The sequence below is a fragment of the Xiphophorus couchianus genome, chromosome 13 (assembly GCF_001444195.1).
Source record: "Xiphophorus couchianus chromosome 13, X_couchianus-1.0, whole genome shotgun sequence".
Lineage (NCBI taxonomy): Eukaryota > Metazoa > Chordata > Actinopteri > Cyprinodontiformes > Poeciliidae > Xiphophorus > Xiphophorus couchianus.
In genome coordinates, this window is record NC_040240.1 from 30,558,858 (window position 1) to 30,571,434 (window position 12,577).

At 38.1% G+C, this 12,577-nt stretch overlaps 1 protein-coding gene across 2 annotated transcripts in view; it reads right to left on the bottom strand.

Annotated features, from left to right (window-relative positions):
• Positions 1 to 10,296, bottom strand: part of khdrbs3 (KH domain containing, RNA binding, signal transduction associated 3) — a 143,612-nt gene extending 133,316 nt beyond the window's left edge. For both annotated transcript variants that reach the window (XR_003597918.1, XM_028036683.1), the window contains exon 1: positions 9,812 to 10,296. Coding sequence is in view for 1 of the 2 variants with exons in the window: in XM_028036683.1 (XP_027892484.1) it covers positions 9,812 to 9,902 (91 nt within the window). In the remaining variant the exon portion in view is untranslated. The remainder of the gene's footprint in view (positions 1 to 9,811) is intronic.
• Positions 10,297 to 12,577: the final 2,281 nt, after the last annotated feature.

Consider the following 12,577-nt stretch of genomic DNA (forward strand, 5'->3'; position numbering starts at 1 on the left):
ATTTTTTAATTTTTTTACCGCCATTATCAGTTCCTTTTCCGTGATTTGCTCAGTAAAACTTTTGTTCTGACATTCTCCAATTGTTGGCAAGTCCAATGAATTGAGAAATGTTTTAACATCTTCTATTTTGCGTTGTTCTTGTTGTGCGTACAATTCTTTATAATATGTTTGAAAAGCTTTGTCAATACCATCCAAACTGTTTTCTACTATTCCTATCTGTGGGTCAGTTATGGAGCAAATTGAGTGCATTATTTGTTTTTTGTCAATTCTTCTTGTAAGTACAGTAGTTTTGTTGCCTTTGGCCCAGTTTCGTAAAATGATTGTTTTAGGAATTTATTTTTTTTTTCTTCCTCTCTTTTATGTATATCCAAAATTTTACTCTTTGTCTCTTGGATTTGTGCACTGATATAATCAAGTTGGTTTTTAATTTGCAAGCTCTCCAATTCTTTTAATTTGGTCTCCAATTCATTTAGTTCTTTTTCCTTTTCTTTCTTAATAGCAGTACTTAGTGATATAAACTTGCCTCTTATAACTGCCTTCAATGTGTCCCATAAAATATTAGGGTTGACCTCCCTGTTGTCATTCAATTCTAGGAAATTTTTTTTTCTGTTTTTATTTCTTTTATAACATTTTTATTATTTAGCAAGCTTGTATGATATATAATGCATTTTATTTACCTCAAGTTTGTGCAAGTGTTACTATTTCTAAGTCAGTAGTTGAGGAACACAAGTGATGCAGCACAGTAAAGTGCTTTTCTGCCCACTGAAGCTGGTCAAGGTTTCCAGTCATGATTTAAAAAACAAAATCGGAAATAAAAAACATAACCACAAATAGATTTTCTTTTACCATTTTTCTTTAGGGTTATTATGAATGTAGCTCCAGCTCTCGCTGTTTGAAAGCGAGTGCTGCAGCTTAGCAATAACTGACATTGAGACCAGGTAGGGAGATTCTCTTTCAACAGAAACAAATAAAAATAAAACACATAAATGTTACTGTTCTGTTGCAGTTTGAGCAAATCCTGTTCTGTTTATTTTCACAATCAGAAAAAAAAAATCAGAGCCAAACGTCTCTTGTGTATCTGACATGTATTTCAATGGCAAACAACAGAAAGGAGATTTAGGTAACAGTAACACTTCAGTTCATCTGATATTGTCACCATAACAAATTTTGCTTGGCAATAATTTGTCCAAGAAATTATTGTGATCAATAATAATAGTGTTGTTCTGAAACCACTTTCAATTAACATGATGGAAAAGGCATAACAAAGATCAATACACTTTAATTCCAACGGACATTTAATACTGGAACTGTGAGTCATTTTAAATATCAAAAATAAACAAAACAACTGAAACAACAAAATAAATAAATTATGAAGTCTCTGTAAAGAAAATTATCCTTCAAACAATGAGGTTAGTTGAGACCAAAGCACCAGACTGGAGACTTTTGCCATCCAGTTTTTGGTAGAAAGAGAGAAAAAAGAAAAACAATAAATCCTGCAAATGAAAATTTTACTTGTTTTGGCAATTTTTCTATTGCTTATTGCAACAGGCCTCAGTATATAGGCCTGTTATATGGACCTTAAATTATATATAATTTAAGGTCCAATAGCACTCCAATATGCGTTTTTTTAGACATGTCAAAAATGTCTATGCAACTCAGAGACTACACTAGGCAGACACTCTGTACTGAAAATATCTTTCCACTTAAATGCTTCCAGTGGCTCCAACTGAATGGCAGCCCGACCTATTTTCTGATTCAAGGTTAGCTAATAATTACCAGTCCACTTGGCAACCACCAAGTGCTTTTAAAAAGCCACTTGGCAACAGTAAGCATGAAACTATCAGCCAACAATAGTCAGATGATTATTAAGCTTTAAAAATGTGAAAGGAAAACATCATCATGACAACAGTGGTAATTTATTGAGTCACGCTAGCAGAAAGTAAATTTTACACCCTTCATCCCTTTGTACACACAACATTTGCCCACTCAGCACATTTTTAGACAACAGCATAACAGCAGCATTAAAACACAGAAACGTCCTTAATTTGAGCTATTTTGAACCCTAACCTTAACCCTTATTCAACCTTGGGATCAGAAACTCATAATCAGTGCTAAATTAAAAAAAACAGCCATTATCATAATTTGCCAGGATGAATAAAACTTTATCTGACTGGTCCCTCCATTACTACATAATGTTTAGTTAGTCTGATGAGCCAGTCTCCAATATATTTTAAACAAAGCTAATGAAGACCAGCAGAAATACAGAAAGATTAGAACGGTTATCTTTGTCAGCAAGGCGCAACAGAAGGTCTGAATCTTTCATTTAATAGGAATTAGCTATTTGTTTCATCAAGCAGGTTGCAGCAGATATACAATTCCCTGGAAAATTGAGAGGCAGAGGAGGAGACAGGACCGATGAGTAAGAGGTATGAGCTAGTTATATGCAGTAGAAACTAAGAGGTAGAGGCATGACTGAGCAGTGGTTATTTAAACTTTTTTATTCCCTAAACTGCTCAGACAAACGCACTTTGAGCTACTTTTCTCTTTAATGTTGGATTAGTTGTCTGTTTAAAGATTTATTTAAAGTCTACTATTCAAAGTGTGTGAATAAAACACAAAGAGAAATTTCACAAATATAATGTAAAGTCTCCAAATACTGCAACAACAACAAATAACCGATTAGTCATTATTTCAGGAGCTGTTGAAGTTTCACCAAACACTAAAGGCAGACACTAGTGAGGCGAGGGTTGTGACAGAGTTTCCATTTTTCAAATGCTTATTTGCCAAGCTCATATTTTTAGATTGTTTTTTGGCTATTTATGTAACATTCTCAAGGTTAGGCACAAGATATCTACCTCCAATAGGAGCATCAAAGTCTGGAGGCCTGGAGGAAAGTCAAGCTGTGGAATTGCCTTGCAAGTTTTGGATAAGCAATAGTTTTAGGACAAAAAAACAAGTTGTAATGTAATTTCATTACAGATTTTTTTTTCAGCTAACATAACAAGGAAAAAAGTATGAAAATTGAAACACATTTCCTAATTCAATTCCACCTCAAAGATTACTTAAATCTTTGAGGTGGAATTGGTAAGATTTCCCATCATGCCATTTTTATAGATTGAGGTATGTTTCTGGGTTTTTCTCCAACTACATGGCGTACATGTACTGTACAGCCAGCTGAAAGTCTTCTGTTTGTAAAGTTTTAAAGTTACATCTGGAAAGCTACAATTAGCATATCTGATAAGCAGCAGCCTGCATGCTAGCTGCCCCTGCACACACTCAATTACAGAAAGGAAGAAAACATTGTGGGGAAAAAACCCACTTACATTTTGTGTTCATTCTATATCTTTTGTATAATAGCAAATGTCATTATCACATATGTTGCATTATTTCTGTTAGTAAAGCAACAGAATCTTTTTTTTGCAATCTTTAGACTCTTTTTGTAGATTGCTATTAATAATTGAACGTGTTTAGTAGGAGATTTTTTCCCCCAGAATTTGAATGAGGTGAAGCAAAAACTTTAGAGTTCTGAGTAGAAAATTTTTCCAGATTGTTTTTGTTGTTTTATCTTAAATCCAAAATGTATATATTCTTCATACAGATTTTTGAGTCTGTATATACCAGTCAATGATTAATCGATTGCTAAGTTAGCTGACAATAACCAATTAATCTGATTAATCATTTCAGCCCTAATGATGAGCTGAATTTAAGGTTATCTTAAATGCAAAGTGTACATATTTTTGTAAAGTTTCGGCTACATTACTGCTCTGACTGTGTGTTAATGGCATGTTTTGAGTCTGTATACTCAGGTTAACAATTAATCGATTACTAAGTCGATTAATCACTTTTAAGCCGATTAATTGTTTCAGCTCCAAATGACAGTCAGCATATATTCTTAGCAGAACTGCTGAGCGCTTGCTGTTGTTGATCTAATGTAATCTTTTCTGCTTTAGACACTGATTGTAGGCATGCAACTGAGATGAATGCCGGTGACCTACAGCTGCCTGAATGCCTCCCCACACACACCCACACACACACACACACACACACAGTATATGCAGAGATGCTGCTCTGCTGAAACACAGCATGCCACGCTCGCTGCACAGACACGGCTTCAGGCGCATTTTTCACAAAGTCAGCAAATGGACGTTCTTTTAGCCGCATTACATCTCGCGGGTCTTATTGTCACAATCGGAAAGCGTGCCTCGCCGCTTTTACTTCATTTTGAGTTAATATGAAAAAAAAATAAAATAAACTATAGCAGCATTATTTAGCAGTTAGGGGAAGAAGGTGTGCAGCTGGGCAGGTCCTGTTTTTATTTATTTCCTCCAACAACAGCAAGATTAGTGGAGAAAAGCTTTCTTTGGTCATAAATGAGCATCAGTGCTTGACACAGAGGATATAAATGTTATTTACAGGCCTGCATGGAGACAGGAATTAATTTAATGCACCTTATGCTGCACAGTTTTTTTTTTCATTCCTGAAAGCTCTTCATTAGTATGCTGCTGAGGTTTTTTTTTTTTTCCTCTCTTCTCCTTCAGCTTAAGATTTTTTTTCCTCCAGCTCCGTGTGCCTGCTGCCGACTCTATGAGGCTTGTCACGGAGCAGAGATACGCCGCGAGTGGGAGAGGGGATCTCAGAACGGCACCAAACTTATCAAAGAAGCATGCTTCGTCCCCGAGCTCCCAACACAATGCCCTGCCTCACTTTTCTCAATCCTCTTCTTCTTCTTCTTTTTTTTTTCTTGAATGGAACCCTCTCCAGTCCTGGGGTAATCTCACTTTTGCTTATTTGCACACAAGTTAGCAGAGTAACCAGGCCACCGTCCCCTCCCACCCCTCCTGTTTCTTGCATCCCCAGCCAATTGCGTAATCGAGGCCAGAACTCATCAGCGAGATGGCAGGAGAAGAAGCTCTATTAAGCCGCATCGTGTTCCATCTGCTGTGTAAGAGAGCGATAACGGTATTTACAGTTTTTTGGCCAAATTTCTGACTTCTGCTTACTTTAGGAAATGTCATGGATTAATTCCGACGCCGCGTCCAACTGAAGTGTTTGCCCCAAACACCCTCCCCCACCCAAACCTCCAGTGGGAACAACAACTTTATTGGAAGGGAAACATGAAGAACACGTGTCACGGATAACTTTTTAAATTTAAAAAGGCAATGACTTCTCTCCTTTCTTTTGTTCTTTTTTTCACTTGTTCTGGATCAGACTTGTTCCCTGGTATTTAATCATTTTTTGTCTTTTTCTGGAGGCTTGTCAGCAGTTGTTGGATACCGTTTTTTCAACACTGTTTCTGTCAGAGGATGATCTGAGCTTTTAGCGAAAACATACATATTAAAACCCAGATTTAAATAACAAATACCGGCGTGATTTGATGTGGTGTTCTTGATGAAATCCATCTACTTTTACTCTAAATGAATCAGCTACTGAAAGATGCATTACCCATAGTTTGTCATTTGGAACAAGACTCCCATCTGCAACTGATACACACACAGTCATTAGAGGCATTATTGCAGCATGCACCCAAACAGAGAGGAGAGAGTTCCTTTGAAATCTGGAGCTGCTTCATATAATGCTTTTTAGCTTTTTTCAGTTCATCTATATTTCTATACGCTTTTATATGTATTCCTGGCTGATTATCTTTGTTATCATCATGGAATAAATGTTCATTATAAGAATGAGTCATCCTGTGTGCATCTTTTCCTCTGTTGGTTCCAGTAAATGCAGAGTTTACACACCTATCAAGTAGTTGACTTTCTCCTCAGTTTGTTCTGAGTTCTATAGGAGTTTAATAATGATCCACTCATGTTTTCCTGTCATCCTCCAAGCAGAGAAACATGCAAAACACACAGAACACCAGCACTGCTCCAGTTAAGCATCTGCTCTATGTAACTGTTGTAGTGAAGCAGCATATTTCATAATGGGTACATTTTACTTTACAAAAAGTAATTGTTTTCATAGGACTTTGACTGTGTGCAGTGATACAACAAACGCCACAAAATATCATAAACAATAGCCTGAACAGTTGATTTTTAATGAGAAGTCCCCGTTTCAAAGCCTAATCATAGAGCAATATAACTGGTTGATGCAAACCTTTGTAAGACGTGAAAAGTTCTCTATAAACTGCATTTTTCTCTGATTTGTGTGTTAAATAAAACTTTTCACGGATAGACATTCTGATTGTTTGTTGCTTATTTGAATGGGAACAAGTGTTTATTATAGATAATACCAAGGACTATAACATTTACAGCCTTAGCTAATTTGCAATGCACATCCCCAGACAGACAGTAGACTCAAAAAAATTCGAAACAAGTTTATTAGAAATATATCAACCAAAAAATGAAACAAAAATTTTATGGATTGGAATTATTTAATGTTTTCACTAAGAGTAAGCATTCATGTTTATCCAAAATTTTTAAACAAGTTTTTTATTTCATTTTATCTTTGTTATTAAATTACACAGATGCTGTGACTGGATATTTGTATCTAATATGATTTTTTAAAATAAAATTTATAAAAAGAAATAAAAAGTCTGCAGCTGCCGTTTGTATCCTGCTTATTTCGATGTCAGAGAACGTGAATGAAGGCTTTCACTGGCCGTGCCAGAGTGGTACTCCCCTCTCCCCCACCTGTTTCTACACAGTGTCAGTTAGCTCGGAGACGTAAAGAAATTCTCCTATTTTCTCTTTGTAAAAAAACAACAACAACAAAACAACAGCTTTCTTTTTAAGAACCTACAGCTTCGGAATCATCGTTGGCAACAAGCTGCAGGCTGCACTGCGAAAAAACTAAATCCTACCAAGTATTTTTGGTCTAGTTTCTTGCACAAATATCTCACACTTGAAATGAGACAAAACTAACTTACAAGTAACTCTTCAGCAAGATACAGGAAACTGTTTGAAGTCAACAATTCCTTCATATTAATGAAAAGGTAGTAGTAGTACCACTAGTAGATTAAATCATTTATAATAAGACACTTTTCCAATGTTATAAGTGAAATAATCTGCCAACGGAGCTTGTACTTTTTCATCAATATATAAGGAATTATTGACTTAAGTCAAGCTCATGTATCTTGGTGAAAAGTTACATACAAGTTATTTTTGTCTTGCTCCAAGTGCACTAAGATATCTGCAGTAGGAACTAAACCAGAAAGACTTGATAAGATTTTGTGTTTTTGCAGTGCGCTGAAGATTTGCTACAATCATTCAGCACAACAGGCACCTTTATTTTAGAACTATATCTAAATTTAGCTGCTGTTTGTGCAGCGCTGTTTAAATCCTTCATTACTTTTTACAGTATTTATTTATTTAAACTACAGTGTCTTTTAAAACAACCTGATGGATTTATGACTCACTTTCAATTAAACCTCATCACCTGGAACTTCAGAATTGCTCTTTGCAAATATTTATAAATGGAGTGAGTACAGTAGGAACAGATAATTAACAGAATGACCCTAAAAGTATCCGTCTGTGTTATCTCACTCGTCTTTGTATCAATGTGAAAAGAACAAAATATTTGATATAGATAAAATTGTCAACCAATAGTGAAGAGTGATATGTGATATTATTATACTGGCAACAATGATAGTTTTTTTAATTTATAATAGAGGTTACATCATGTCATAAATAGACATAATCACTACAATGTATCACAATTTTGCAACTTTTATGTAATCATTTTGTATTAGACGGTTTTTAAAATAATCTTTTCCCAATCTGGAAGCATTTTCTGGGCAAAAAGATTCAAAAAGTTCATACTATGATACCAAAAATGGATCAAACTAACGAAACTACTGACTATTCGGAGTCACGTCCTGAAGAACAGTGCTATTTTCATTTCTTTATTTTTAGTGATTATTCTTTTCACACACCTACATTTAGAAAAAAATGTATTTACATTGCATGTGTTAAATATACAAAAAATTTAGCATGTTAAGATCTAGATATTGGTATGGACACCCAGGAGGTCTCCAAGAGTCAGTTTCGAGGATCTACACTGCAAAAACACAAATACAGTATTTTTTGTCTAGTTTCTAGTGCAAATGTCTCCTTACATTTAAAATAATACAAAACTGACTTACAAGCAAGAAATAGAAGCTTGTTGTAAGTCAATAATTCCTGAATCTATATTTAAAAAATGACTTGTTCCTCTCATAGCAAGACTTTTTCCCCATGTTACAAGCAAAAAAAATGTACTAGTGGAACTAGTACTTTTTCATCACTATTGAAGAATTATTGACTTAGAACAAGCTCCTATATCTTACTGAAAAGTTAACTGTATGTTAGTTTTGTCTAAGATATTTGCAGTAGAAACTCGACAAAAAGATTTTTTGATAAGATTTTGTGTTTTTGTGGTGTACAACTGCACTTCAGTTCAGAACTTCAAACCTAGAGGTTTTGACTAAAAGGTTTATCGCATGTGAACTGAATATTGCTGCTTCATCTCTGAACAGTGTGATGCACGTCTTTTATTGCCTTACTTTACAATGTTCTCTGCAGTCCTTCGACAAAGTGAACAGGGGGCTTTCTCTTTGGCAGCTCTCTGACATTGCACACGACAGCTCATCAATTAATCGCAATAATGAACAAGATCATAAGAGAGATCATCGGCTACAGATGCCAGGCGAACATCCATATGGCTCGGGTCTGAAGGATCAGGCGAGGGAACGCGGCGATATGTCATTCTGTTTGTGACTCCAGAAACTAAACAACATTAAATTCAAATTACGCCCGACTTTCCCGGGGAACCCTTTTATGGACCCCCAGAGGTCTCCAAGTGTGAGAACTGGAGGAGACACAGCTGTCAGAATGATAACGGTGACAGGAGGCGTGGGGGGGGGGGGATTTCAGAGACTTAATTACAGCGCAACAAGACTGCTGACAGACTACAACTCTTTCTTCTGTCGCTCCCAGAGCCACCAGTGGCCTGCTAGTGTCAATAAAGCCCACAAGTGGTACTTGAGGATCCACTTAGGTGATGTAACAGCCCACTGGCAATGTGAGGGGTTCCACGAGGGCCTTTTGTCAAGAAAGGATTGCAAATTTCCAACAGCTCAGAATCAGAGGGGCCGGGAATGTGGATGGAAGAAAGTATCTGCGAACATAGCTACAGCTGCTGCTGCTTCTCTCTCCTGTTCATAAATGCATGAATATCCTGTCTGACTTCAGATTAAAAAGGGAAAAACACACAGCTTTAAATAAGAGGATTTGTTTTCAACACATTCCAAGACAGCATGGGGAAAAACCTGACGCTATATAGGCTACTCTATATTCCTATATTTTTTTTATATGCAACTACTTTCCAAGACTAAAAACATTTTTTAGTGAGTAGAAGAAACTTTTAGATAGTATTTTAAAATGCAAATATTTAGCCAAGGTCTTTTTATGAAAACAAAACATATCTATATATTCCTTGTACTTCTCCAAACTAGGAACCCTAGAAAAAACTAAATATACCGAAAAAACACGTTCAATTTGTGTCACATTTTTGAACTTTCATCATTTGAATAAACAACGAACTCTATAAAGGCTACTAAAGTAGTAATTCAAATCTTTGTGTAGTAATTTCTTCAGCTTCATCACCTTTAGTAACACAGCCACGACGCTTAATTGCCCAGCTGTGTAAGGGAGACCAAGCAAAACATTCTTGGAATACCTATACGCATGGATTTTTTTATTATTATTAATATTTTATTTTATATTATTTTTGAAATGCAACGGTTTGGACCCTTAAAGAGCGTTACAAATGAACCCTGTGACAATAGCATAGACGGTCCCCCCCCGCTAAGCTGCTAACTCCCTTGGTCCCTTACCTTGCTCCAGCAGCCGCAGGGAGTGCTGAAAAGACGGGTCCAACGAGTCCTTCTCCGCCTGAAGCTCCGGTAAGTACTTCTCGCTCTCCATCTCGTCCACGGCTCTTCACGCTCCGAGTCAAACGGACAGCAGGTTAAAACACGACGGAAACAAAAGTTGCTCCAGGCTCCAAAGCAGAAACAAGAAGGGAAGCAAATAATGGCTCCAAAGTTGAATTTATGTGAAGCGAACCCGTCAGCGCTCGCGCTAGAAGAGCATTTTTTTTTTTTTTTTTTTTTTCAGTCTCCGCGTGGGCACGCGCTCTCGTTCCCTCCCGAACCCAAAATGATGAGTTTCAACCGGCAGCAGCGGGTGTTACTCCATCAAAGTGTTGCTCAGACGCCACAGCCCAGCGACTCAACATTACAGCGCCCCTCGCCTCTGTCGGTCCACGGGCTCTTTGAAGCTCCCTGCCTTGTGTCCGCAGCTGAAGTGAGGCGGAGGCGGCAACACGCAGCCTGTGGGAAAGGGGGCGGAGCCACGCAGGGAGCTGTCCGCGGTGCTGTTCGGAGGCATTAGCGTCTCATTATCAGTCACTCAACGAGCCCAGCCACAAAGTCTGCGAAGGGGTTCATGCTGGTCCAGGAAGCTCGAGCCTCTTTTCTTTACTTTGCCTGTTTGCTTAAATTATCATAAAAAGTGCCTTACGAAATTATTCATACCCTTTAAACTTTTTGATCATTTTTGCAACAACAGCCACAGTCCTCAAAATATTTTTGGGAGGTTTAATGTGAAAGAGCGACGTAAAGCATGCAGTTGTTAGCTAATAGGAAAACGATACATTTTCTTGTTTAAACAAATATTATTTTCCTTTTATGAATTATTAAGAATCTTTGTGGTGTTTGTGCATCAGCACCACTGAGACGCGTAACCGAACCACATTTTACTGCGATTATCTCTTTAAAAATCTAATGCTGCCTGTCTCTAGCAGCTTTGCATATCCAGAGACTACAAATTTTGCTCATATAACTGCTCCATTGTAAGATTTGGCTCAATGCTTGGAGTTGTTGCACTAAACAACAACCCATTAGCAAATAATGTAGTTATATTTAAACAGCTTTTTTTTTTTTTTCTTTTGAAAAGTATTTATTGTTACTGTAAGCATTTAAAAAATTACATTATTTCAGTTATACAGAAATTTTCAATAACTTACAAAATCATCAGTTCAGACTAAAAGAAGCTAAGAACAAGAATATAAAACACAAAATCTCTGTGCGTTAAAAGTTGAGCAGGACCGGTGTGACCCCTTCCCAAGTCCGGAGCCGTCCCGACCTTCCAAACAGCGCTGGTGCTCAGAGGGGAAACCTGCCCTGAAGCTCCTTCCCTCCTGCCTCACCCGGAGGGCCAGGCCGCCGCTGCTTGGACCTCTGTTCGTGGAGCGCCGGCTCCTTCGTCCACGGAGGCGCAGGCGATTCTTCTTGGTGGCTGTGTCCTTGGCGCGCCACCTGCAGCCCTTGATGTTCCTCTTGTTGCTGCTGCCATCCGGATCACAGCCACGGGGGGCATCTGCCTGCGCCTGCTCACCAGCAAGTTTCTGGAGGTCCAAGTGGCGTCTTTGATGGTGGCTAGGGTGAGCCAGATCTCAGCAAAGTCCTTTTTCGTTATTTTCTGCTGGCTCACCCCGTACAGCACTAGCTGCCCATGGAGGACCTCCCTTGCTGGCAAGTGTGGGAATTGCAAGGAGCCGGCTTTTGCCCACAGGTCCACAGCAGCGCTGCACTCCCACAGCAGGTGCCTCACCGACTCCGGCGCGCCACAACCGGGTCGGGGGCAGATGGACGTTGCAGACATGCCGCGGGAGTGCATAACGGCTCTGACTGGCAGGATCCCATGAGCCACCATCCATGACATCCTGGAGTCTGTTTGAAAGGACGGGATGGCTCACGTTGCGCCAAACGGTGGAGGCGTCTCCATACAGGAGGCCGCGCACTGGAGTCACTGGTTCCCGGCCCTGCACAACAGAAATAATAAGACGATGATTTGTTAAAATCTTGCTCTCCTCTCCTTCCAATCTAAAATGTTCTAAAAATTTCCGTATAAAAGCATATGCTGGAGGAAGGTTAAAAGCTACTGGAGTTCTAAAATCACTTTTTATCATTTTTAGTTTTCTAAGATAGGACCCACACCAGAATCTGGTCATCGTGTTTGTTTTGTTATTGCTGGAAAGGTTCATTGCTTGTTTCAGGTGCGTGCTCGTATAATGGCTGCCTAAAAACAAGTGAAGGTCTGGGACTCCTTTTCCTCCTTTTTCTTTGGGTTTGTACATGATTTCTCTTTTTATCCTTTCCCATTTAGAGTTCCATATGAAATAAAAAATGGCTCGTTGTAGTTCTAAAAACACTCTCTTAGGAGGGATAAAAACAGCACTGGTGAGTAAAAACACTGGTAAAATCACAGCTTTAACTATTAAAATCTTTCCTTCTATCGTAAGGTTCCTCATCCCCCAGAATCCCAGTCGCTGTTTTACTCTTCTTGTTATTTCAATCCAGTTTGTCTTTCCTTCTCCATGTTTGTCAAATTTTACTCCCAGTATTTTTTGTTCTTCTTCCGTTACTTGAAACTGACATCCTAATTTTTCATTCTCTTTCCATGGTCCATAAAATTTTGCTTTTGTTTTTTCTTTGTTTAATTTTGACCCTGATGCTTTCCCAAACCAATCGGTTAATTGAAAAATCCTATCTATTGATAAAAGATCTGTACATAAAATGTTAAAATCATCCATGTAT